The 27,709-nt window shown below is 33.6% G+C and overlaps 7 protein-coding genes across 10 annotated transcripts; 5 read left to right on the top strand and 2 right to left on the bottom strand.

The window, feature by feature from the left end:
- Positions 1–1,285: 1,285 nt before the first annotated feature.
- LOC106390364 (RNA polymerase sigma factor sigA-like) lies at positions 1,286–4,242 on the top strand. Of its 3 annotated transcripts, none has more exons than XM_013830819.3 (10): positions 1,286–1,458; positions 1,707–2,420; positions 2,511–2,709; positions 2,803–2,895; positions 2,998–3,126; positions 3,217–3,270; positions 3,369–3,446; positions 3,546–3,608; positions 3,729–3,841; positions 3,938–4,242. In XM_013830819.3, exons 2-10 carry the CDS (start codon positions 1,780–1,782, stop codon positions 4,044–4,046), a joined length of 1,479 nt encoding a protein of 492 aa, XP_013686273.2. In that variant the 5' UTR covers positions 1,286–1,458; positions 1,707–1,779; the 3' UTR covers positions 4,047–4,242. The 3 variants fall into 3 exon arrangements, with proteins under 3 accessions (XP_013686273.2, XP_048612186.1, XP_013686267.2); XM_048756229.1 differs by having other exon boundaries at positions 1,297–1,458; positions 1,704–2,420; XM_013830813.3 differs by having other exon boundaries at positions 1,318–1,512.
- A 564-nt stretch (positions 4,243–4,806) lies between these two features.
- On the top strand, positions 4,807–7,900 carry LOC106408627. Its single transcript, XM_048756217.1, has 7 exons — positions 4,807–5,886; positions 6,316–6,366; positions 6,451–6,558; positions 7,094–7,189; positions 7,276–7,374; positions 7,458–7,517; positions 7,604–7,900. Exons 1-7 carry the CDS (start codon positions 4,864–4,866, stop codon positions 7,667–7,669), a joined length of 1,503 nt encoding a protein of 500 aa, XP_048612174.1. The 5' UTR covers positions 4,807–4,863; the 3' UTR covers positions 7,670–7,900.
- A 171-nt stretch (positions 7,901–8,071) lies between these two features.
- LOC106418640 (protein RALF-like 14) lies at positions 8,072–8,604 on the bottom strand. The gene has a single exon (XM_013859387.3). The coding sequence runs from the start codon at positions 8,451–8,453 to the stop codon at positions 8,145–8,147; it is 309 nt and encodes a 102-aa protein (XP_013714841.2). The 5' UTR covers positions 8,454–8,604; the 3' UTR covers positions 8,072–8,144.
- Positions 8,605–14,643: 6,039 nt separating this feature from the next.
- Positions 14,644–16,336, top strand: LOC106390393 (cytochrome P450 89A2-like). Its single transcript, XM_013830852.3, has one exon. It carries the CDS (start codon positions 14,693–14,695, stop codon positions 16,214–16,216), a length of 1,524 nt encoding a protein of 507 aa, XP_013686306.2. The 5' UTR covers positions 14,644–14,692; the 3' UTR covers positions 16,217–16,336.
- A 3,214-nt stretch (positions 16,337–19,550) lies between these two features.
- On the top strand, positions 19,551–21,859 carry LOC106390404 (YTH domain-containing protein ECT3-like). Of its 2 annotated transcripts, none has more exons than XM_013830862.3 (7): positions 19,551–19,684; positions 19,908–19,981; positions 20,046–20,267; positions 20,345–20,878; positions 20,982–21,194; positions 21,280–21,426; positions 21,510–21,859. In XM_013830862.3, exons 1-7 carry the CDS (start codon positions 19,657–19,659, stop codon positions 21,633–21,635), a joined length of 1,344 nt encoding a protein of 447 aa, XP_013686316.2. In that variant the 5' UTR covers positions 19,551–19,656; the 3' UTR covers positions 21,636–21,859. The 2 variants fall into 2 exon arrangements, with proteins under 2 accessions (XP_013686316.2, XP_013686322.2); XM_013830868.3 differs by having other exon boundaries at positions 19,596–19,684; positions 19,911–19,981.
- A 91-nt stretch (positions 21,860–21,950) lies between these two features.
- LOC125586279 (protein DSS1 HOMOLOG ON CHROMOSOME V-like) lies at positions 21,951–22,714 on the bottom strand. Its single transcript, XM_048756204.1, has 2 exons — positions 22,405–22,714; positions 21,951–22,185 (listed from the first exon to the last, which is right to left on the bottom strand). Exons 1-2 carry the CDS (start codon positions 22,622–22,624, stop codon positions 22,049–22,051), a joined length of 357 nt encoding a protein of 118 aa, XP_048612161.1. The 5' UTR covers positions 22,625–22,714; the 3' UTR covers positions 21,951–22,048.
- Positions 22,715–26,788: 4,074 nt separating this feature from the next.
- On the top strand, positions 26,789–27,649 carry LOC106408635. Its single transcript, XM_013849371.2, has one exon. The coding sequence runs from the start codon at positions 26,789–26,791 to the stop codon at positions 27,647–27,649; it is 861 nt and encodes a 286-aa protein (XP_013704825.2).
- The last annotated feature ends 60 nt before the right edge of the window (positions 27,650–27,709 follow it).

Genomic DNA, 27,709 nt, shown 5'->3' with positions numbered 1-27,709 from the left:
ATAAGACTAGATCTCGATCCACGCAACCGCACATATTTTTTTCATTTATTTTTATATAAATATTTTGTTTTCAATTTTAAATTGGTATATATTATAATATATCTGTCTATCAATTTTTTAAACATAATAAGTTTACAGTATATTTTTCTCATTGAATAGATTGTTTAAAACTTTCACATGTATTTGTATCTTCTTCTATATATATATTTTCGGATAATTATTTCTTTATTAAAATCGTAACTATATGTATAAAGATTACTAAAATATTTTTATTGTCATATTCAAAGATATTGTAACATTTCACAAATTTAGAAAGTTCTTAAGAAATTAAACTTTTCGCTTCATAAATTTATATTATCGAGTAAATATTTAAACATTTAGTTTTTGTTTAATTTTTAAAATAAAATATATAGTTTAAAATTTGTTTTCATTGGTTTAATGTAGTAAAGATTAATCATTGTTAGATAATAAGATTTTTGTTATTTTAAAACAAAAAAAAAACTTTATAATTTTAAAAGTTAACATCGATAAATATTTAAATATTTAACATATGGAGGTATAGTATTAAAACATTAAATTATATCTATTTAATTTATATAATCTATAAATCTAATGGATCATCTATTCTTTAAATCTAATTATTGATATCCCAATAAAAATTCCTGGTATGTCCAAAATTTAAATGATAAGATTAGAGATTAAATTTAACATGATTTTCTAGAAATTTGTCTATTAGATCCATTTAAAAAAAAAAAATCACGCATGAAACAAGATTGTAACTTATGTTTTAATATATAAGATATGATGCCGACAAAAGGCTAAGTAAAGGCACAATCAATTTTAATATATCAGGTAAAAGAGAAGTAATGTGGAGTTATTTTTGAGATATTATAGATAAATAAAATGTACATTTTATATATTAACTCAAAAATCACATATGAAAAAAAGGTTATGTATTTTTGTTTTAATATAATATATATAGATATAAAAAGATTTTTGATTGATTAAGATAAATATCAAATAAAATAAGGCATGTTAACTTTTTAATAAATAGATACAACATCTTGTATTGTAGACTTTTTTTATAAAGATCATTTGTAATAGTATAAATAAAATAAATAAAAAGAAAAGGATAAAAAAGCATATAAAACTAATAAATAGTAAATGTAAAGGAAAGGAAAGAGAGTAGGCTAACGACCACAGAAACATGGAGCCAGTATCTGCTTCCACCAATCCTATCGCTTCAACCCATATCTCTTTTAAATATCCTCTCCTAATAATTATATTTTTCACCATATATCCTTTTTCTTTATTTCTTACAAAATCTTAGGCCACCAATAACCTCTCTTGCGAGTAAAATAAAACGAAAAAAAAAATAGAAGCCATTTCGCTTCGTCTGTGCCACACACACACACACACCCTCCTCTCTCTCAGACTTTCAAAGTTTTTTTGTTTCAGGTGAGCCAAATTAAGTTTGATCTATAATCCTTGTCTCTTAAGGAGATAACCAATGTAATTACATTGATTTCTTACTGAACTCTTTTCTTTATGCCAAATTTTGAAACGTTCTGTTGATCTTGAATGAATCATGGTTTTTGGATTTGGGTTTTAAAGGTTTAGTCAAATTTCGATAGTTGTGATGAATTGAACCATTTCTTTTGCCGGATATAATCATTTTCTAAAGTGTTTGATATTTTTGTTAGCAGAAGAAGAAGAAGGTTGATCTTGAGGAGTGAAGAGTTGATGAATTGAGGGAAAGAGTATTGTTAAGTATATGGGATGATGGCCACAACAGCTGTTGTAGGACTCAACGCAGGGAAAAGACTGTTGAGTTCTTCCTTTTACTACTCCGACGTCACCGAGAAATTTCTATCTGTAAATGATCTTTGTTCATCACAGTACTACTACCATATTGCTTCAACAAGAAGTGGAATCACTGCGAAAAAGACATCATCATCATCATCATCATCCAACTACAGTCCTAGCTTTCACTCATCAAGTCGCCACACACAATCTGCCAAGGCTCTTAAGGAGAGCGTGGATGTTGTGCAGCAATGGCTACCTCCTGGATCTGATCAGGAATTGGAAGAGGAAAGCCACGAGTACGAGGATGATGACACCGTTGAGGCACTCTTGTTGCTGCAGAGGTCTTTGTTAGAAAAACAGTGGAATCTTTCCTTTGAGAAGAAGAAGAAGAAGATTCTGGTGACGTGTTCAGGGATTTCAGCTCGGCAAAGGAGAATGGGTGCTAAGAAGAAAACTAATATTAAAGTGGTTAATTCAGACTTGTTCCAAAACAACCGTGTCAAGGGTGGTTATGTGAAGGGTGTCATAAGTGACGATGTTCTTAGTCACACTGAAGTCGTGCGCTTGTCCAAGAAAATCAAATCTGGCCTTCGTCTTGATGAGCATAAGTCAAGGTATTTACATTATAAAACTATTTATTTATTTATTGATAAATGCAAAGACTAAATTGATTGTTATCTGTGTGGTGGGAAAAACATTATTAGATTGAAGGATAGATTAGGGTGTGAGCCTTCTGATGAACAGCTTGCAGTATCCTTGAAGATATCTCGTGCCGAGCTGCAGGCATGGTTGATGGAATGTAATCTAGCTAGGGAGAAGTTAGCTATGAGCAACGTTCGTTTGGTTATGTCTATTGCTCAGCGTTACGATAATATGGGAGCAGAAATGTCTGACCTTGTTCAGGTATATATTTTCCAAATCTCTCTTTTTGTTTTCCATCAACTTTTTCTCTGAACAAGTTTTTCTTTTCTTTTTTTCTGTTTCCTAACTCTGAAGGGTGGTCTTATCGGACTTTTGCGGGGAATAGAGAAATTTGATTCTTCCAAAGGTTTCAGAATCTCAACTTATGTATACTGGTGGATTCGACAGGTGAGGAGGATAGCGCTTCATCTCTGCTGTTTTTTTTCTTTTTTGCTGTTTGAAAGCAAAAACTGATGCTTTTTTTTGTTGTTTCAAATTTCTAATCAAAAGGGTGTCTCAAGAGCATTAGTGGACAACTCACGAACATTGAGGTTGCCTACTCACCTGCATGAAAGGCTAGGTCTAATCCGAAACGCAAAGCTTAGACTTCAAGAGAAAGGAGTCACACCCTCCATTGATGTAAGCATATTCTTTAACATTTCAACAATTCTGGCTTTATCCTCCTTGTCTACGTGTATCTCATGTGTTTATATTTATTGTTGTTTCCAGCGGATTGCAGAGTCACTAAATATGTCTCAGAAGAAAGTTAGAAATGCAACAGAGGTACTTTTTTATTTTAAAAAAAAAAACATGTAACTTTCTTTTTTTTTGAGGTCAATGTGTATTTTGTGCTAATGCTCTTGGCACTCGAAAACTTGCAGGCTGTAAGCAAAATATTTTCCCTAGACAGAGATGCATTCCCTTCTTTGAACGGTCTCCCTGGAGAAACCCACCACAGCGTGAGTCTCTGTTTCTGATTCTCTTCAACAAAACGACAGTTTTAGTTTCACCTTCCATGAGTATATAACATTCTGGCTGATTTGTTCTAATATTCTCAGTACATTGCGGATAATCGTTTGGAGAACAATCCGTGGCACGGGTACGATGAGTGGGCACTCAAGGTAAAACCAACAGTCATAACTGAAGTTACATTTTATATGCTTCTGGTTGTGTGTGTGTGTTTTTATGAAAATTGTACTCTATTTATTTTAGTTCACTGAAGTTTGATGATATAACTGCAGGATGAAGTGAGCAAGCTTATAAGTGCAACACTTGGAGAACGGGAAAGGGAAATTATTAGGTTATACTATGGTCTAGACAAAGAATGTCTCACATGGGAAGACATTAGCAAACGGTATGTATTCAACCTTAAGCCTCTTTTTGACCCATCGGTTGTATCACCATCAGACAAAGATATTTGATGTTTTATTGTTGGGAAATTAATTAACAGGATAGGATTATCGAGAGAGAGGGTTAGACAGGTGGGGCTTGTGGCGCTCGAGAAACTAAAACACGCAGCAAGGAAGAGTAAAATGGAGGCAATGATCCTCAAGAATTGATTTTGTTTTTGTACATTTTTATTACATGAGAGCCGTAGAGAGAGCGACTGTGAATGTTGTATATAGACAGGGAACAAAAGGGGAATACTCTCTTTATTCTATCTTCCTTGCTTCTTATGTAATCTGAGCTGAGAAACAAAGACAGTGATGTAATATTGGCTTCAGGTAACTTACTCATCTATCTCTATTTCATTCATACTCCTCTTGTTCATGGAAACTCTTAGTATGTGCCACCATGTGTTTTATTATGTACACTACATGTATTAGACCACCGGTGATCAGACGAGGATCAGGTGTTTTGATGATGGTCTTACATACACGTTATCTTCCTGGCGGAAATCTACAATGACAGAAAAGATTCAAAACACAAACACCGAATAATCTAAATTATTAGGGTTTTCTCTCCCATTGGAGACACTTATTTAAAACCAACAATTCAAATAAAAACTAATTTCTCTAATTGTTATGGTTTCAACTTTCAAATAAAAAATAATAAATTTTACTATATGAAGCTATAACCTCAAACAATAATCCATACATCTAATATTAAGAAGAAAAAAACTAATTTTAAAGTTTATTAAAAATATTAGTCCGCATAAATTTATCCAGTTCAACCATTTGCATATTTTATAGCCATTTGATTTTCACAAAATTAACCCCGAAACCCAAGTAAACTTTATGGCGTCAAATTGACCATATTGGGCCTAAGAGTGAAGCCCAATGGTAAGAAAAACCCTAACAAATGGCAGAGAGGTTTTTCCTAACATCTCTCTCCTCCATTTCCACCAAAGGGAAGGGAACCCCACTGGACTGAACCATGTCCTTCCGAACCCGCGCCTCTTCCTGGACCCGTCTTCTCCTCCGCCGTAACCCTAAATCCTCTTTCTCCCGTCAAATCTCCACTCTCGATGCCTCAGGATCCGCATTTCCCATAAGAAAAACGCCATGGATCTCGTCGCAGACCCACCGTTTCTCCTCCGCCACCACAATGTCCCCGGCGGAAGCGGACAGAGTGGTGCGAGATCTTCTAGCGGAGGTGGAGAAGGAGAAGCAGCGTGAGAGAGAGGAGAGGCAGAGACAAGGCCTGGACTGCAAAGACATCGACGACGAAGACGAGGAAGATTACCTCGGGATTGAGCCCTTCATAGAGAAGCTTAAGAAGCAGAACTTGAAAGACGACGGTGAGCTGAACCGGCGCGAGGAATCGTCGGATTCGGATAGCGAGCTTGACGAAGTTGATTGGGACGAAGAAAGGAAGAAAGAAGACATGTTCAACAAGAAGTTCCAGAGGCATAAAGAGCTTCTTCAGACCCTCACCAAGTCGGAGACGCTCGATGAGGCCTACAAGTGGATGACCAAACTCGACAAGTTTGAGGAGAAACATTTCAAACTTGCACCTGAGTACAGAGTCATCGGCGAGCTGATGAATCGGTTGAAGGTAGCTGAAGGGAAAGACAAGTTCATTCTCCAGCAGAAGATAAACAGAGCGATGAGGTTGGTTGAGTGGAAGGAGGCCTTTGACCCGAACAACCCAGCAAATTATGGGGTCATCGAGCGGGACAATGTTCAAGGTGGTGGAGAAGAGAAGGAAGAGCGTCTTGTAGCAGATGGCGCCAAGGACGATAATGATGATGATGAAGAGGAGTTTGATGACATGAAAGAAAGGGATGATATTCTGCTGGAGAAGCTGAATGCCATTGACAAGAAACTTGAAAGTAAGCTTTCTGAGCTTGATCATACATTCGGGAAGAAGGGGAAGCGGTTGGAAGAGGAGATTAGAGATCTGGCTGAGGAGAGAAATGCTTTGACTGAGAAGAAAAGACAACCTTTATACAGAAAGGTAACTTGATTCTCCATTTATTCTCACTTTTTAGTTGACATAATAGTTCGTTATGATCTCTGTTACAGGAAATAGTCAAACAGTAGTAGTGTTGTACATTGGTTTTAAAGAATTTCATAGCTAAAGATTTTCATTCTTGGTGTTGGTTCCACCCTGCTGTATATTTATTGCATATGCTATGTTGTTAAATACGTATGAGTGGGACAGTGGTCTAATAGCTACATTTGTTTATTTTATTTAAATAAGTTAAAGCTTCAATGGTAAAATTATGTTGTGAAATATTGTTTTCGTGAACTGGGTGCGTATTGGCATCCATTTTTTCACTCGATTAATCACCAAAATAATTAATCATGAAAAAATAATAAGGGCATACTTTCTTCACTATTTCTTATGCTGATCAGGTTTATTTCTTCTTCTTTTTTATTGCAGGGATACGATGTGCATGTAATTGATGTTAAAAAAGTTGCCAAGGTCACAAAGGTATAGTTGTCTCTCTTTAATTCAGTTGTCATTTCTCTTTGTTAATTCAATTGCTCGGCTACAAAAGAGAAACTTGTGCTTTAGGGTGGCAGGGTTGAAAGATACACTGCGTTGATGGTATGCGGGAACTACGAAGGTGTCATCGGGTATGCAAAAGCAAAAGCCGAAACCGGCCAATCTGCAATGCAGAAGGTAAATCTCACATTACCATTTGTCATCTAGAATGAATGGCGAAGACTACGCGTCTTATGTGGTCTCGACACTTTGTACCTATGTTACTTATGGCAGGATCTCGTTGTAGCTAAGATAGTCAATTAAGTGATTCTGATACAATGGGAAGCTAAATTGTGTTTTTTCTTCTTGCTTTTCTCTGTTCTGCTAAACGTTGAGGATATGAGAGATATTCTATAAGCTTGAGTTGTCGGTAATTTTAGTTTATGCCTCAAAAATTAACTTTACTCTGTAGTGTTCTTTTGTGCATAAATGTCTTTAGTTCGCCTTCCTTGATGCCGATACCAGTGAAAAGCTTATGTTCCACTTTAGGTTGGTTGACATGTGCATAAATGTCTTTACTTGTGCATCGATTTCTCTTGAATTGACCGAAGAACATATAACTTCAAAAACCTTGTGTATTCCACTCTTGTTTTGTGATGATGCCGTTATACATCTTTGTAGATCCTGTCTTTAGATAGTTCTCATGGTCTCATTTCTAACAACTACCGAACAGGCATATGAGAAATGCTTTCAGAACCTGCATTACATAGAACGTCATGAGGAGCACACCATTGCACATGCAATACAGACTTCTTACAAGAAAACTAAGGTATTTGTTTGAGTCCCCTTTTGACTGCATGATCTATTCTTGCCACTTTATATTTATGTTATTTATAAACTTGAATCTGCTACTAGTTATATTTATGGCCTGCACCAACAACTACCGGAATGAAAGCTGGGAGAGTTGTGAAAACAATGTTGCTCCTCGCGGGGTTCAAGAACATCAAGTCTAAGGTGCATTTTTGCTTCATCCTGTTATAACACTGGATTTTTGTTTTCATTTCAATTTTGGTTTAATAAAAGCCAATTTTCTTCAGGTGATTGGTTCAAGGAATTCATACAACACAGTTAAAGCAGTTTTGAAGGCGTTGAATGCGGTAAGTAGTCTTGAGCTATATGACAGGAGAATCATTTTTTTTTAAAGAGAGGAGATTTTAGTTGAACCTCATTTCATATTTGTCAGGTGGAAACGCCAAAGGATGTTCAAGAGAAGTTTGGCCGGACAGTTGTCGAGAAATATCTACTGTGAGCGCTACTGCTTTCTAGCCTTTGATTTTCATTGTTGAGTTTTGGATCAAGTCATATGTTTGGGAGGGAGTTTATTACTGTACAATAGAAATTATCCTTCTATTGTTTTGGTTAAAAATAAATGTAGGAAAAATAGTCGATCCTTTCACCAATTCTTTCTCAACTATCTAGCTCGTTTTAATACTCCAATGTTTAAATCTTAAGAATCTGAAGCTGGTATTTTGTTACTCAATTCTGAATTCATAATAATCGATGGTAGAAATGATTAGATCGGTTAATTATATATACAATTGCCCTTTTTAGCTATGTGAATCAATGAATTAGATGTTATTGAAAATAGTAATAAACTTTTCAATTTTATTGAAGATACCAATCAAAGGTAATAAAAATACATAAACAGAAAATGTAAACTAAGGGAAAAAAACTATATTTTGTTTCTGAGTTGCACTAAAAATAAAAATTAGTATTCCTGTTGTTTAATTCGTAAGCCGATAACATTCTGTAGCGAGAGTACAACCTCGACGATATGTGTTATCCGCTCGGTCCTCTTGACCATGTTGTTTAGCTGGTACGTCGTGCTTCAATGCATCGTAATTTATATATCGTGTGGCTTGGAGAATCCTACGGCTCACATCCAAACCTAATCTCATTTTCATGGTCTCTTCTCCATCCTCGATGCAATTCTCACCAACCTGGTCACATTTTATTTGTCGAGATTGGACTATTGCTGGACATAAGGCCACCAAGATGGCCACAACGATTAACAAGAACTTCAAAGGGTTCATAATTGAATATCAAGAGGGTTTTGAAATGGCGAATGGTTGATTTCTTTACTGTTTAGAGCCTTCTTAGAGGTTTGTAATTAAGCACTCGACTTAGTCGACCTTTATATAAATGTTAATTTTTGTAGGTTCATCTTTTATGGCAATATATTCATTTGTATCACATGGTTCCTTGAATATTTGACTTAGTAATTTTGATTTTCCCATTTGAAGTAAAAAATCTGGTCTTCTTACCCTAATTATATCAATATAATATTTACTTATTTTATCAAAAGAAACAATTAAGCGAGTCAATTCGCATAATGTAAACCAGTCAAAAACTCAATGTTGCTTTCTGTATCTGTATCTGTATCTGTATTTGTGTCTGTATCTGTATTTATGACTTAATCAAAAGTTCAAAACTAAGGGGAGTGTACAAAAATTACCGATGGGATGCATTAGAATTTGGAAAATGATTTTGTATTTAAATAAAAAAAATAAAAAACATCATGCCATGTAGTTCCATCCAGATTTGTTTGTTTTTGGTATTAATAAAACCTGACTTTGAATATCAATATAGAAAATAAAACCTAATCCAATATGGATAATTTTGGAATGCTTTATATTTCACGTTTAAATCAAATATTTTCCTGATCTTCAAATAAATTTTGATTCTGTTTTGTTTTTATTTTATTTTCAGTTGTAGTTAAGTTTGAAAATTTAATTTACAAATAATGATCCCTTATAAATCCTATAAATAGCAATAGAATAAAGTGTTGAGAAGTTACCATGTGTTCTTATAATTTTTATTTTTTTCATTTTTATTGTTTATAATTTATTTTGACTGCTTATAATTTAATTTTTGATTTTAAATAAAATATTTAATATTCATCTTTAAAAAAAAACGGACCAGTTAACCAGACCAAACATTAGTTTTACGTTATATATATGCAAACACACAACATGCAAAAATCACATAAAGGTTTATTATAGATGAGAAAACTTACCCCGAACCCTCAAACAATGGATCGACGTTTAGAGAATAAAGCCACAATTTATACCCCAAAAATTATAGTTTTTGTTCAAGCGATCAATAAAACACCTCTTAGAATCTCGATTCTTGCTTCTCTATTGTTTGTTGTCAGGTAGACATACAAATATCCCACTTAAAAATCTACTAATAGAATAGTACGTTTTTTTTCTAGTGGAGTCACCAATATTATCTAACGGACCCGGTCTGATTTTGGACTTGATTTTTAATAGACATGTGTAAGTTTATCTCCAACAATAAGGTGGCGATTGGTTTTCCCGCTACCACCCGCAAACGCAGCTTTTGCGGTCGGTAGCGGTTGTCGGCGGTTTGCAACAATCACTCAAATCGCTCTAAACCGCTTCAAACCGCTCCGAATCTCATAAATTCAAAAGCTGGCTCCAGCTAGCGTTTGCGGTTGCGGGCGGTTGCGGGAGGGTAAAATTTTTTTCTTTTTTTTAAAACAATATATATACAAAGAAATAAATATTTAATAAAAAAATTAAAATTAAAATTATGAAAATATTAAAATATATCTATTTTATTTTAATTAATATTATAAAATTTTATAATAAAAACAATTTCAATAAATTTTCAAAAATTAAAATTATAACTTTCTAAATATAAATTTTATATTTATTATAATTTTATGATTTTTGATATTTTTATAATTATATTAAATGTAAATATTGTTAATTTATTATTTGACTGTTACCGCATTTGGTAGTTAACCAGTCATAAGTCACCCGCAAACGCACAAATTTTTAACCGCAGTACCAGTCGTACAAATCTCTTAAAACCGCTAGAAACCGCAACCGCCCGCATCCACAAACTCCCGCAACCGCAACCGCAACCGCTGCGTTTGAACCAGTCAGGCCCTATCGAAACGAATCCGATCTGAAATTCAGAATTACCCAAACGGTACCAACTTTTTTCATATCTGAATTATCTAATCTGAATGGCCAAGCACTGAACACTGGAAAAAATTATGAACTCAAATTTTTGCGTGGAAAAGTCTGTAACAACGTAGAAAATATACAACCACAAAAAAAGAAAATCTTGCAAAATCTGAATTTTTCTGTACATTTTAGGATAATAAATTATATACAATGATTTAATAAACATTAAATTCTTTAGGACATTTAAACCATAAAAAGACAGTCCACCAAATAACCTAAATTTAGAGAAAATGCCAGTCCACTAAAATGTTTTGAAATAAAGCGATTGTGTCGTCTTGTAGGTTTCAAGAAACTAACCATCGTTGCCACACAAAAAAAAAATTAGTTTCATTTTGGGCGAAATCATAAAAATGTTTAATAATTTTTTTAAAGAACTTTTAATTAAGAAACTTGCAATAGAACACATAAATGTTTAAATCTCTTAATTAAATATCTTAACTCACATTTACTACTTAAAAATAGTCTTTAGGATAATGATGCTCTAAGATCAAGTACTTGACTTTTGTGAGCCAAGTTTACAAAAACATTAGATAAATATTGAGTCTTATATACTAAATAATTTGTTCATATTAAACGTTCATTAAGTCCAATTTAAATTTTCCAAAATTAATAATAATTATTTTCTCAAAATAAACATGTTTAAGATTGACATTGGTAATCCAAATCATAAAAACAATTATTAAATAATCTTTTTCAACTACCTATTAAATAATGTTAAAAGAATATTATAAAAATTGAAGTACAATTTTTAAAGTATAAAATGAAATATTTAAATATAGACAATCCCGTCCTTTTAAAATATTTTTTGTTAATCAATATAAAGAATTTAACATGTCTTTAAATTATTTAAATATAAATAAAAAGAATAAAATTTTTAAAAAATTCTATTGTTAGAAATTATCATGTATTTATAAAATATTTTTATTATTATTTTGCAATAAACACACAATAAATATTTATAAAACTAAATATTGAGTTTAGACTATGATATAAATATATTGTACGAAGCAGCATAGCATGATCCGAAGCGATGTCAGTTCACTAGGACGGTATTGAGTAAGCGAGAAACACATTTTGATTTTGAAATAGACAATCCATATCATGAATACATTATAATAATGAAAGTATTTAGGTAATTAGATATTAATATATCCTTTAAACTATAACAAAAATGTTAAATCTCAAAATCCAATTTCACGTTTAAATCAAATATTTTCCTGATCTTCAAATAAATTTTGATACTGTTTTCTTTTCAGTTGTAGTTAAGTCTGAATTTTTAATTTACAAATAATGATTCTTTATAAAACATGCTCATGTATGATATGATTCTAAATCTTATAAATAACAATATAATAAAGCGTTGAGAGATTACCATATGTTTTTATAATTTAATTGTTTTCATTTTATTGGTCATAATTTATTTTTATCTATTTTGAATGTTTATAATTTAATTTTTGTTTTTAATTAAAATATTTAATATTCATCTTCTTTAGAAAGATTTTGGCGAGATTACAATTATCCAGTTAACCGGAAAAAAATAGTCTTAGGCTCCAAATGGTAACATCAGGTTGAACGGTGTGGGATAAGCAGATTAGATATTGTGTACAATTTATCTGCGATACAGTTTAACTTTGGTATGCATAAGAAAAACACATATTGCATAACAATTGTGGTTTATCTAAAATAAGCAATTCAAAACAAAATATAAATGGTGACACATATAATGAACAGTGTAGCTACTAGATACATATAATATATTTCTATTTTACAAATAAAAAATCAGTAATACTAAGTTTAGAAATATTATATATATCAAATATGAAATTTAATATGCTTTTCCTGAGATTTTATAGTTAACATCTTATTTTATTTTAAAATTTATAATTGCGGTAATTATCTTGAAAATTTAAATTGTTGAAAATAATATTTTATGATAATGATTTAATGTATATTTAATATATGTGAAAAAATTAAATATATCTTTAACAAGAGAAGGTAGTATATTATAAGGATTCTTGTCTTTAAAATCAGATAACATATTATAATGTGAGGCAAGTAAAAAGAATAACAAAAAATATCATAAATTAAGTTTAGTTTATAAGTCAATCATATTATAATTAGTATAATCAAATTTTGTAAGACATTATTCGTAAAACGAGTATGTAAATAATAGAAAATATATAGATTTTTTTGTCAAGAAAATATATACATTTAAATATATTCTGTAAAATTATACTAATTTTCTTTAGAAATAGGATATAGTATAATAAAACAAGGTAATAACAGAAAAAAAAACTCCATTTGTTCCATATTATTTGATATTTTACTCCAACGCACATGTATTAAAAACATATATATATTTTATCAAAATTATCATTGAGTTACAATTTAAAACTAATTTATTTAATTATAAATAGAAATAACAGAAATTCAAGTGGTTACACAGTTTTTGTTTTTGTTTTTTTTTTGTTACACAGTTTTTGATAAAGCTAAAATTATATTAATTTGTGCAAACATTATAGATTATGAAACAATAAAATTTCTCTAAAACATCAAATATATTTAAACAGAGAGAGTACTAAAGAATGATGTAACCGCACCTTTACTTCTTTTTTCTTATTTTCAGTTGCGGTCTACCAAAAAGCTGTTTGTATTAATACTTTTTTTATTTTAATTAAAAAAGAATACTAAAAATTGCTTGAATGGTAACCAAATGGCGTTTTATACCTTGTCCAGTGGGGACAGCACTAAACATTCAAAGCATAAATTGTTAGGACATTTGAACCATAAAAATGACAGTCCACCAAGTAACGTAAATATAGAGAAAATGCCAGTCCACTAAAATGTTTTGAAATAAAGCGATTGCGTCGTCTTGTAGTTTTCAAGAAACTTCATCGTTTCCACAAAAAAAAGATTAGTTTCATTTTGGGCGAAAGGCTTCATTTTTCACTTGTAGGGAAAATATCTTCCGCTTTTAATTTTTAAAGAAAATAATAAAAATTCACAACATAAGTAACATACGCAACCGATGACGTCAGAAGAATCCATGATGGGCTGTCATTTGTAGTGTAGTACAAATATGTGAACCTAAAAAAGAAGTAAATCCAATTACTTTTTCGTCGGATATGTCCCTTTCAGAAATCATAATCTATCTATACTATTATTTAAAAAGTAAATTTGTATACTTGTGATATTCTCCATAATTTTACTTAATTTGATTATTTGTCATATTTTCCATAATTTTAAAATAAGTCATTAGTTTAATTGATATTATTATTTATTTTTCATTTGATATATATATATATATCATGATATCTAAGGTAATTAATAACCATTATCACTATCATGATATTTATCACATTTATTTAATAATTGATAATAACCATATCTACCGATAATATCTTCACTACTTTTATTTTATATTTAGTTTATAATTTTAGTGACTAAAATCATAGTCAGTTTCTCTGATTTTTATTTGAAATATTGATCAAATACATATTATTATAAAATATATATATGAATATACTAATTTATCTGAATAAATCAATTTTTTTTTGTTTATTCGATTTGATCGCTTAATATACAGAACCATATCCATATATTGTGGTTTGGTTTTAAATGGTTCGGTTTTACTGGACTGAACATCCTAGACTATCGTTATTTTGTTAATGTGTTATATTTGTGATTTTTATAATCTTTTCACTGCCACATGATTTCTTTTCAGCCCAAATATAATGTGTGTTTAATTTCAAATACAAATTTTCTAATTTAATTATTACTATTAGAAAAGATTTTGATTCAAAATTTACATCACATAAATAAAAATAAAACTTTGAAACAAAAAAACATAATTTAATACATTGATTATTAATATAAATATTAAAATTTTATAATTTATAATAATTTGAATTTTATATCTAATTTAATAATTATATTTTGTTAAAAAAACATTAGAGTTAATAAAATGTTAGGTATATATATATATATATTAATTCGCATAGAGTGCGGAACATCAACTAATTTTCTATTAGAAATATCTCTTTCGACGTAAGATGATACGAAGACCGCACAAACGCACAAAAATAGATAATCACATTTTTATTCAATTATAAAAGCAATTTATGTATGAACACGTTCTAATTAAAAAAAGGTTACACGTAGGTTGACTATTTGACCAACAAAAACTTGTTTACATACAAGATTTGGCCACGCACGTGTCTACAACGCTATATATACGAACGGAGAAAGAGAAATAAGAAGAAGAAAGAAAAAAAATGGAGATATGGTTACTACTCATCGTGGTTTCTCTAAGCGTATCTCTTCTTCTCCATCTCCTCCTCCATCGCCTACGTAACTCATCCTCTCTTCCGCTGCCTCCTGACCCCAACTTCTTCCCCTTTATCGGAACCCTCTGGTGGCTCCGACAAGGCTTAGGTGGTCTCAACACCTACCTCCGCTCCGTCCACCACCGTCTCGGCCCAATCATCACTCTCCGCATCACTTCCCGTCCCGCCATATTCGTCGCGGATCGCTCCCTCGCTCACCAAGCTCTCGTGTTAAACGGCGCCGTTTTCGCGGATCGTCCACCCGCGGCTCCCATCAGCAAAATCGTGTCCAGCAACCAGCACAACATCAGCTCCGGGTCTTACGGGGCCACGTGGCGTCTTCTTAGAAGGAACCTGACTTCCGAGATTCTCCACCCTTCCCGCGTGAGGTCTTACTCCCACGCTCGCCGCTGGGTTCTCGATATCCTCTTCGATCGGTTTCGCAGGCATGGGAGCGAAGGAGAAGCCATCGTTGTCGTCGATCATCTTCACTATGCGATGTTCGCGCTTCTGGTTCTTATGTGTTTTGGAGATAAGCTTGATGAGAAGCAGATCAAAGAGGTGGAGTTTGTTCAGAGGAGACAGCTTCTTAGCTTTTCGAGGTTCAATATCCTTAACCTCTGGCCTACGCTAACCAGATTGATATTCCGAAGTCGATGGGAAGAGTTTCACCAGATGCGGAGAGAGCAAGGAGATGTGTTGCTTCCTCTGATTCGTGCTCGTAGAAAGATCGTTGAATCGAGGATGGAGAATAGCAAAGACTACGTGCAGTCGTATGTTGATACTCTGCTGGATCTTGAGCTTCCGGAAGAGAAGAGAAAGCTAAACGAAGAAGAGATCGTGAGCTTATGCTCCGAGTTTCTCAACGGTGGGACCGACACGACAGCTACGGCGTTGCAGTGGATCATGGCGAATTTGGTGAAAAAGCCGGAGATCCAAGAGAGACTATACGAGGAGATCAAAAGCGTGGTTGCTGGAGAAGAAGGGAAGGAGATTGAGGAAGAAGAGGCACACAAGATGCCTTACCTCAAGGCCGTGGTGTTGGAGGGTCTCCGGAGGCATCCTCCTGGACATTTCGTGCTACCCCACAGCGTCACTGAGGACGCTGTGCTGGGAGGGTACAAGGTACCCAAGAGAGGGACTGTTAACTTCATGGTGGCAGAGATTGGGAGAGATCCGGCCGTTTGGGATGACCCAATGGAGTTCAAGCCTGAGAGGTTCATCGGAGAAGAAGAACCCGTTGATATAACCGGAAGTCGGGGGATAAAGATGATGCCGTTTGGAGCGGGGAGGAGAATCTGTCCAGGGATTGGGCTGGCTATGCTGCACTTGGAGTACTATGTGGCCAATATGGTGAAGGAGTTTGAGTGGAAGGAAGTCAAAGGTTATGAAGTTGACTTGACCGAGAAGCTCGAGTTCACTGTCGTTATGAAGCATCCGCTTAAGGCTCGTGCTGTGCCCAGGAGAAGTTAATCGTGTTCCATTCTCTTCTTTGGTTTAGTTTAATCTTCTCAAGATATGATCATATGACGCAATGTGTACTTTGTTTGCTGGAGTAGATGATAAATAATAAAAGCTTTTATTTTCCTCTGCGCATCCATAACGTAAAAGTTCACTGCAACCAATTCCTACAGTGTTTTGTTTGTATGGTGGGTCTAGAATAGTGGGATTTTTTAGTGTGTGTTGACGTCTTGACGAGATTTTCGGTATGATTTGCTGGCCAGTGGCCACCATGATTAAGCGAATTAATGGACTGTAGGTTAATTTTATGGGGAAATTTGGATAAATAGCTCATAATCAGATTATATTTTTAAAAATACACAGTCATTTAATTAGAGATGAAGTTGACATCTGATTTTTGAGTTTATATCAGATGAATATGACACCAAAGAACATCAGTAGCAATTCGACTTTTGTTAATTTTCCCTCCAACTCATTCATTTAGAGGATGAGTGGAAGGAAAAGTGGTTTGTGCCACGCACCTGCAGGTAAGTTCAAGCACATTTACACTCTTATCTCATGTTTCTTTTTTCTGCTCTTTAATACTTGTCTTTTTCGTTTTCAACTTACTCTTGAATTGAAATCTTTCAGTTGAATATATGCATTTAACAAATACAGATTCCAAAAATTATCCACTGGGTTAATCAAATGCTCTACATTTATTGATCGGTTTAAAAATTGGTTTTGTGTTTTGGTAATCTTGATCTCAGGCAAAGAATAATAATCTAATGATCATTTCCATATTGAAATAGATTGCCATGTACCCATTATCTTGACTAGTAATATGACTTAATTAGATCTATAGGATCTGATTTTTGATACTATCCCCTATATATTAAAGGAGAAACATTACAACATATTTTTGTAGCCACATGTCATCACCACAATCATTCTTAGAATCCTTAAAAAAATATGTTGGTCCATATAAATATATAATAAACTTTTTATTAAACTAACCATAAATTAATCATAAATTTTCTTCATTGTTTCCTTATATAAAAATCACGGAATTACCTAATGTGACTAAAGTATATATGACAATTAATGATTTTGAATAATAAAGGTTTGATAAAAATTAGTCTATTCTCTATCATTTTTAATTCATTTTAAAATAAATTAAACAACAACATTAACTATATAATAAAAATTTAGATTTTTTCGTATATGTTATATTTTGAATTTTAAAAAACAAATATAAATGACTAAAGTTGTTAAAAATCTCACACTGAAATTTTTGTGATCCATGGTTTAAAATTTATCTTATAACAAGATACAAATGATTACGAAATTACATAAGTAGGAACTAGGAAGTCTTATTTAATAAATATTATATATATGCATATTAATATTTTTTAAAAATAAATTATATACCATATAAAATACATAAGTATTTTAATTTCGAATTTGATTTGAAACTTTTTGATAAACATTTTAAACAATTATTGACAATTTAATATTTAGATTTTAAACTTTGCATTGAATGTTCTTAAAATTATAAATTACTAAAACTATTAAACATCTCATAAATTTTTTATTGTTATCATTGATTTAAAAATTTTGTTATAAAGAAATAAGCGATCAAAAATAATATGAGTATAAAATATTTTTAACAGATATCAATATTAAAAATATACTATATATCTATGTTAATATCATTTAAACTTAATTTTATAATATATAAAATATAAAAAATATTTGTCTGGATAAATAAAATTTATTTAAGTATTTGTACCAATTTAATTATAGACGTAATAGTTACTAAATTTTTAATTATTCAATATATATTTATTATTTCATAATATGTAAAAAATATATAATACTTGAAAATAATTTATATATAATATTTATCCCGCGCAAGGCGCGGATCTTAACCTAGTCTTCCTTTAAAAACCTTTGCAAACAAAGGTTCATGATTGTCCTTCAACCTCCACAATTTTTTTGCTAATAAAACATGGTTAAAATCATGTAGATCACAAATCTCAAACTCCTTTGACCTTATCTCGACATAGTTTATCTCATGAATAAAAGATTCTACATAAAAATGGATACCTTTAAGTATTACCACACCACTCCATCAGAAATGTACTATTACGAATGTCAGTTTTCTTCGTTACCGTATTTGAAACCCGAAATCAGAACATAATATGTGTTGACATTGAGGAGACTACTAACTTTATGAAAACTATTTTTCCTCTTTTTATAAAAAACTGAATTATTCATCCATTAATTTTTTGTTGATTTTTTATTAACAAATCCAAAAATCTGTAAGCCTGGATGCCGAGTTGATTATGTAACTGAATTGATATATACTACACTAAAATAAAAATATACAGTTGACATAACATTCTATTCATATGTGAATTACATAAAATGTCATAAATTTTAAGTCTATTTCTAAAGTCTTTATTAAAGATTCTCTAGTCGTTACATATATATTAGACCATTTGAATAAAATACACATTAAAAGTTTAAAACAAAAGATTATTCTTTTAGTAAATAATGTTATTTAATTATAGATACATTGTTTTTACTAGAACAATTTTTTTATTCATCAACATACCTTGTTAACCAAAATGAAACTATGTGTGAATGTAAACAAAATATGATGGTTAATTCCAAACACTGCGTGCAAGACAATATGTCTTTGTACATTGAGTCTAAAAAAATAATTTATAAAAACTTTTAAAATTTATTATTAAACTAATTAATTAAATTCGTAATTGTTAGTAAAATATTATAATTTTAATTTTAAGAACAGATACTTGTTTATCTTACATATTTGAATGGTATGCAAATAAACAACAAGCTAAATAAACTGTAGTTATTATTCAAAATTCTTATTTATCTTTCATATTTGAATTATCATAAAAAGATTTATTAATAAAAAATGATCCAAACTTATGCACATTTAAAATTTCTTGTTTACATTTTTATTTATTTCAGAGTATCACTTGTTGTTAATTATTTCCAGCATATAAACAACGTGTTTGTATATTCTAACATCTATTTTGGTTTAATAAAAGTGTCTACAAGATTGAGGGTGTTTTACATTTTTACTATTTACCATGCGATATGTGCATATCCATTTATTTAATTATCACAAAAAAAACTCTCAACAAATACGTGATTGAAAATTTTCCAAACTCACGATTAAATCAAATGTAAATATATATTAACTTTCGTATTGTCAATAAAAGTTTTCAATACACAGCATGTTAGTCATTTATATTTTTTGCAATATGAATCAATATTAATGCTTAATCGAACCGGATTTTCTGGCCTCGGTTTAATTGTTGGCGTAAGGATGGAAAAAAAAGAGTGGAATATAAATAGGACTCTCAAATTCTGCTTAGGGTTTTGTTGTTTTTTTCTCTATCGCTCACACTCCAAGTTTCCGCCGCAGAGACACAGCCATGGCTACTACCATTTCTCCTTCCGATCGTATCCTTCACGCACGTCCTTTTCCTTTTAACCTGATCGTAGCTTGTCACTGTCATAGTTCCGCTTGATTTTATTGGAAATTTCATTTCTGTGTTGGGTTTTGCTAGGGTTTAGACATTAGCTCTCTTTGTTTCGCTGTGATTTCTTGTTGTTCTAGGTTAGATCTGTTGTATTTTTTTACTGTTGAAAGCTGCAAATATTGTTATTCCTTCATTATCTCTAGAAGCTGCAGATTTGCTGCACAATCTCTCCCTTGATGCGGAAACCATGGTCAAAGTCCCTGACACTGGGAATAAGGTATCTCTCTCTCAAGCTACTGTCTTCTCTTTTAGAGACAAGTGGTAATCCCTTCATTTTGCAGGATGTGTATGGCGGAACTAAGACTGGCAAGACTAATCTTTTACCCAACAATGTTAGAGCTGTGACTGGATTGAACCAAAAGAAACTTGCTTTCAATCAAAAGGGCTCCTATGGTACCTACCCTACTGGCTATTATACTCCACCCTATCAGTACCCGAGATACGGTTATGACATGAACTATGCTTCCGGAAAGACCAACATCTCTCTTCAGTATCCCCACCTGGTATGTTCAATAATTGTCCATCATAATAATAATAATAACAACAACTTTGTATTGAGTTCTGTTTGGTTTTATGGCAGAGTACATATCAGGGACGATCAGGAAGCTATGGTCAGTCCTTCGGATACAACATGGACAGCATGTACTCAATGTATGGGCCTTACATGAGTGGCTATGGATATGATTCTTATGGTTACGGCGCTTACAAGCAAACTCCAAGTTGGTACAAGACAATGGCTTACGGGTTTTCTGGGTATGGCAAAGAGAACTTTGCTGGGTTAGACGAGCTGAATAGAGGGCCAAGAGCCAAGGGCTTCAAGATTGGCCACGAAAGTTCCCAGCCAGAAACTCTGAAAGAGCAGGAAATCGAGAAGAAGACGAGTGAAGATGTTTCTCTTCCAGATTCCAAGGACTACAACAAGGAAGATTTCTCTGAAACCTACTCCAATGCGAAACTGTTTGTAATCAAATCATACAGTGAAGATGATATTCACAAAAGCATCAAATACAATGTGTGGTCCAGCACCCCCAATGGCAACAAGAAGCTTGATGCTGCATATAATGAGGCCAAAGAGAAGTCAAATGGGTCCTGTCCTGTTTTTCTAATGTTCTCTGTAAGTGAATCTTAAATTTTATAAAGACTCCATTGACTTTTGGATTTTTTTTATTCCAATCTGTCTAAAGAAGAATTCTGAATGTTTGTTTAAATTTTTACAGGTAAACACAAGTGGACAATTCGTTGGTTTAGCTGAGATGGTAGGACCAGTAGATTTTAACCAGACAGTGGAGTACTGGCAGCAGGACAAGTGGATTGGTTGCTTCCCTGTTAAGTGGCACATTGTCAAAGACATCCCAAATAGTTCCTTGAGGCATATAACTCTGGAGAACAATGAGAACAAGCCAGTTACAAATAGCCGAGACACACAGGAGGTCAGAGTGTGGTTCTTACTTCTCTCTGGTCATGTTGTTGAAGGTTAAAAAAAAACTAAAATTGTTTGTGTGGATTAATCTGCAGGTAAACCTAGAGCAATGCATGAAAGTCATCAAGATTTTCAAGGAACATGCAAGCAAGACATGCATACTGGATGATTTTGTATTCTATGAGAGTCGTGAAAAGATAATCAAAGAAGGCAAAAAGAAGCAGCAGCAATATAAAAAAAAGGTAATGTAAAATTTTAAAAGAAAACAAAAAACAGCCCTTATTGTGTGTCTAATTCTAACATATAGAGATTGTTATGTTTTCAGCAAGCTTTAGCTGCCATTGACAAAAAGGCCACTCCCAAAGACGAAACCAAAGAGACAAGTACAGCCCCACAAGTTGCCAGCGAGATATCACAAAACGGTGTTGCTGAAGTAGCTAGCGCTTGCTGAATGCAGCAGTAACTTCAGCTTACTTACGTTTGGGCGGGTTTTTTTTGTCAGTTTTCGCTACCAAATTTGCTCAATCTTTCTTAGTGTATGAGTTTGCGCCAGTTTTCTTTTTCTTGTTCCTAAAGATCGGTTTAATGTTGTTGGTTTTGGTGCTAGTAGAAGATATAAGTTTCTATCAAACTTTTTATTTATTTATTGCGTAGATGTATCATTGGGTTCTACTATCACTGTCATGTTTCATTCAAGATCCATAACGTTTAGCTTTTTAACATTAAAACATACCTAACCAGGCAAACACATTAAGAGAAAATGCAATCATAAAAGTCGAGATTTATTATCAGCAAAGATAGGAACTTGCATCCAAGAGTAAAATGTGCAGGGAAAGGAGGTAAGAAGCAAATCAAATGAAGACCTCATTTCTTATCAGCAGAAATGGTCTCAAGTTCCTTCCTTAGCTGATGCGAGAAGTCGTCACTGACATCATCATCGTCCCAGTCATCTTCCCATTGCAGACCAACTTCCTTCACTTGCTCCTCGTTCTCCACCCAATCTTCTCAAGAAACCAAACAAGAGGTCAGATACGAATCAGATTCTCTCTTTTATTTCTCCAACCAAAGAACATTACAACTACCAGACTCAGTCAGTCTCTTAATAGATCCACCACTACAAAATTTCAATCTTGGCTTTGCAAATCGGAATCCGAATCTTTTTTATTATCACCAAAAGCATACGATGAATAAAAAAAAAAAAAAACGAAATAGAAATCCACCTTGGTTGATTTCAAACTCCTCGAACTCATCATCGTCCTCGAACAGATCCATCTTTACTTCTTCTGTCGTCGCCTTCTGCTCTGCCGCCATACGTACAGATCGAAAAATTGTTACTTTTAACCGACGTTGGAAGGATAATCTCTCGTGCAAGCAAGGAGCCCTAACTTCTCTTATCAGCGAAACAGATTTTATTGCTCCATTGTCGAAATCGACCGACATTCGTAGGTCTGGGCTTTAAGTGGTAGGCCCACTAAGTAATGGGTCTTCAAGCTTGAACTCGATGGCAAGATATTATCTAATAAAAAATTCCGTATAATTTTGAACTTTTTATGAAATACCAGGTTTTCGTACTACGCGCGGAAATAATAACTTAATTTATTTTTTAAAATAATATAGATTGTCAATACATAATTAGTTTACGATATTTTTTTATAAAAATATAGGTTAAATAAAGTGCCTTCTTTTTATATTTATGTATGATTATAAGAATATATTTTGTTAAATTTTTACCTAATTATTGTAAAAAATGCTGAACATTAGATATTTTACTGAATATTGGTTTAGCAACTCAAGATTTACAAAACAAAATGGAACAATGTAGACAAAATTGACTAACAGCTGGAAAGTAGCAAAATTAACCTATCCATCACATAAGTATATAAGAGAGGGTTGGAAAGATTTTGGATAAGACACAATTGTGTTCCTATAAGCCTATGTTTTACAACTCGACAAATTTTGTTAAATAGATGACCATTGGTGAAGATGCACTGTGGACTTCACTTGGGCTTTACCATTTATATTTGAATGTGCCTCACTGACATCTCCCTTCAAACTTGGGGTGGGACTAGCTCTTGCACCAAATTTACCTCTAAGATGAACAAAGGCTTTTCGAAAAAAAGATTAAGTAAAAATGTCAGCCACTTCAAGCCAGTTTTGTCGAGTCTCAATTACTCCCAACGCAATCTGCTCTCTTATATAATGTCAGTTTGTATCAAAATGTTTTGATCTATTATGCAAAGCCGGATTTGTACTTAAGTACAGTGGAGAGAGATTGTCACAAAGAAGTAGTGTATATCTTGAGAAATATTTAAGTCAAAGAGAAGGTGAAATATCCATGTTATTTTTTGAGCTGTTGACGCTAATGCCCGGTACTCCGCTTCAGTTGATGAACGAGAGACTGTCTCTTGCCTTTTGGTCGTCCAGGAAATCAAGTTGGAGCCATGAAATGTACATAATCCACAAAATCAGCCATTGTGGGAGCATGCATCGTTTGCCAGACCAGATTCACAGCATATTGTATGTCTGGCCTAGCTATAGCATAGTACTTAAGCTTCTCGGCAAGACTTCTGAAGTATGTTGGCTCTAGAATCAAGACTTTCTACATGTTGAGTGTTGAATCCTAAATCCAGTAACAGGGGATTTATAGACTAAACAAGATATAAGTATGATTAATGGGGCCAAAGGTTTCGTTTAATGAAGTGTTTACAAAAAGCCGAAGCGAAAAATAAAAGAAGAACTCGTAGTCGTAAAGACGAACTCGGAATTCTCTCTACTTTTATCTCTCTAGTCTTTCTCTCTCTATTTCGCTGTCCCCTCTTCATTCAATTTTCTTCTGTATTTATACCCGTTTGGATGCGTCTTCTCCGCTTCGTACTGGTTGTGTGTCAGGTAGTTGGTTCAGCACTCATCATTACCCTATCGCTTGCTTAGGTGTTCTGTCTACAATTGGCGGTTGGTGCAGGCTATACGCCTTAGGCTCCTGTTCTTTGCGTGCGCCGCGGATGTTCTTCCTTCGACGTGGGCCGTTTCTGAGCTTGTCCTTTGATGTCCAACTCGCGAATGGACCGACGGCCCATCCTCCAACATTGAGGCAATGGAGTAGGCATAGGATTGCAGTCAGCTATTGAAGCTACATGTAAAATCTTTTTTATATATGCATGTTGATGAAGAAATATACTCTCTGAGTGAATTTCCATTTCTATGCACAGAAAGTATTTGGGCATTCCCATATCTTTCATAGAGAAATACTGAGATAAAGAATGCACTAGAGCTTGAAGGAGATCCATTCACTTCCGGGTAGTAAGATATAATCTACATACAGTAGGAACACCATAATCTTGTTGTCTATGTTGTTTGTGAATAGTGAAGGATCTGATTTACTATCAAACCATGCTTTTGGAGCTTGTTTGAGACCATACATCGCTTTAGTGAGTCTGCATACATGGTGAGGTCTTTCCTGATCAAAAAACCTTGCAGGTTGATACATGTAAACTAGTTCCTGCAGCTCACTGTGTAGGAAAGAACTTGATACATCTAATTGTTTTATCTTCCAAACTTTTGTTGTAGCAATGTTCAGCATTAATCTGATGGTTGCAGTCATTACAACCGGACTAAATGTCTCCAGATAATCAAGTCCCTCTTCTTGTTCAAATCATTTTGCAACCAGAAGAGATCTCAATTTCCTTACAGTCCCATATGGATTCCACTTCACCGCGTGCACCCATCTGCTTCTGAGAATATTTATATCGTCTGTAACAGGTACCATAGTCCATGTATTTAACATAGTCCCGCCATCGTTGCCCGACTCGCGCCTAGCACAATTTCAAACATGGGTTACATGCGTAGACATTATAATAAAAGTCTAATTTATTATCTTGCTTCCTTGTTTCAGAGTGCAAATTTATGTTTTGTAGTAAAGTTGTAACTAAATTTATAAGAGAACCGATTTATGTAATTAAGTTGAAATATTAATTTGATCTAAATTATTTGGTTTAATTTTTTCTTATAGTTGATATGTTTCATAAATAATTTTTGGTAATATATCATTCATATAATATGTGGGTACAAAATTATAGTAACTACATATTAGCATTAACTTAACTATTATTACTGGAATATACAATCATATTTTTATTGAACTAGCCTACCTATGTTTAGTGATAATTAGTGAAATATTTTATTGAATGTACCTTTTTTTAGTGATAGCTTTTTAGTTTCATGAAATCTACAAATATTTTGGACTATGTTAAAGACAACAACTATTGGATGTAAAATGATCAAAAAGTGTTCATAAATTAAAAATATACATCTAATTATGCAATTTAATTTGTGTTTTTATTCAATTGTTTTTCTTTGGTTTAGTTTTTTTTTTTAATTTGGTTTGGTTTAAGTTTTTGGTGAACGTTTTAAACTATTAAAACCAAGCCAAATTTGTGTTTATGTGGATTCGGATTTCGATCTTTCTAATTAGGGGATAATAGGTTTTAGATACTTAAATTATGTGCAATTGTGACAGGATGAAAGTTTGTGTGATTTTAGTGTCTTAAGCCTAATATCCTAAATGGGCCGGTCAAGTTTGTCTGCGGTTATCAACGAGCTAGACTCGTGTTGGGCTTCTTGACTATTGGGCACAGCCAAGCCAGGTTGAGATTTTGTTACAGTTGTAACAAACTGAACAACAGAGAGAACGAAGAGATACAGAGGTGCGATCAAGTCTTCCTCTTCTTCAGGATCAAGCTGAGTCGCCGTCGTCGCGAGGAACCTTACTTGACCTGAGCATGATCGTCTTCACGTTCTGGTATTACACTGATACCTGAAACGTAGATAGAAGAAGAGATTAGACGATCGTATTGTACTAAGAGGATTGACTATATTGTAATCCCTATCGGAGGAGTTTTCCAATAAAGAGCTTAGTGCAATTAGGGAGCAAAAGACTCCCCCCAGATGTAGAGACGAGGTTCTCGAAATGGGAAAACAAATTCTGGTGTCTTGAGTACTTTCTTTAGTTCGATTCAATCGTGTACGAATTAGAACTCAAACGTAACAGTTTGTGTACATTTGTTAATATATGATAGTTCTGGTGTGGTAATAGCTCGTTAACACAACATTTTTAGCATGGACACACACTCTTTGTAAATGATGAAGATCAATCTGATGACGAATCTGATATACTTCTGTCTTTCTATCAATCGTGGGCTTTTGATGACAAAAGTTTATAGACTCATTTTACACCAAAAAAGTTTATAGACTCATATGTTTGGTTCACCAGCTGACATGCAAAACATTGCGACTCTACTTGTAAGTGTCTGCATAATAGATGTAAAAGCTGATATACCCATTTCGACTATCTCCATGTGTTTATATTGTACACGGAAATAACCCTAGACAAGGCAGACACGACCACATGTCCGAACCACACGGATATGAGACAACGGCAAGTGATGATGCCAAACTTAATGACACCTTTCTACTTGTATATTTATCTAAAATAGACAACATAGCCATGAACTGATTGGAGATATAAATTTTTGGGAGCTTCAGCCACATAGAACTGATAGCTGGATTTGGAAGAGTTTGTGTAATCTGAGACATCTTGCTCGCCCCATGCTAGTGTGTGAGGTTGGTAACGGTAGAAGTGCAAGTTTCTGGCACGACAATTGGACATCTCTAGGTCCACTGATTGATATCACAGGACCGAGAGGACCAGCGGTTACGGGACTATCTGAGAATGAAGTTGTGGCGGGGGCAATTAGTAATGGGGCCTGGTGGATTAGTAGAAGCCGTAGCAGGAACAGGTTCATATCATTGTTGAGGGAATGTCTTCCGGAAGTGGCTCCTATTTTATCGTCAGAGGTGGACGATATTTATTTGTGGAAACCGGGAAATAATGCAGCGTCGAGTTCTTTTTCAACAGCTAATACATGGGAAGCCCTTCGAACGCAAGGAGAGACAGTGTTTTGGCACAGACAAGTGTGGTTCCAAGGGAGAATTCCAAAGCATGCTTTCATTACTTGGGTGACGGCTAGAGACAGATTGGGCACTCGGAACAGAATGAGAAGGTGGGGGCTTCAGGTACCTGCGGGTTGCATCCTTTGTAACGCTGCGGATGAGTCAAGGCAACACCTGTTTTTTGACTGCTGCTTCAGTGCAGAGGTGTGGTCGTTCTTCTGCGCTAGGCTCTCAATTACTCCTTTTGTGATATTTGAGGATGGGTTAAGATGGTTGAGTAACCCTTCCTCGGATGAGTTTTTGAAGTTGATCATCAAGCTTGTATATCAAGCAGCGATATATAGTATTTGGAAAGAAAGAAATGCTAGAGTGCATAACCAAAGTTTCAGACCAGCTCGGATTTTGATTGCTGAGATCAAGCAAGTAGTTCTAGCGCGTTTGGACCCCTTGTCAAGAGCTCATAACTCTCGCAGAACAGATACAACTTTGCTTGGGACTTGGTTTGGTAGATTTTGAAGTTTGTGGAAGGGTAGAAGAGTAGATGGATTTCCTTTTTGGAGAAAGCTAGGAGATAGC

The sequence above is a fragment of the Brassica napus genome, chromosome A2, assembly GCF_020379485.1.
Source record: "Brassica napus cultivar Da-Ae chromosome A2, Da-Ae, whole genome shotgun sequence".
Lineage (NCBI taxonomy): Eukaryota > Viridiplantae > Streptophyta > Magnoliopsida > Brassicales > Brassicaceae > Brassica > Brassica napus.
The sequence above is the reverse complement of the archived record's forward strand: the minus strand, read 5'-3'. Positions and strand labels throughout refer to the sequence as shown.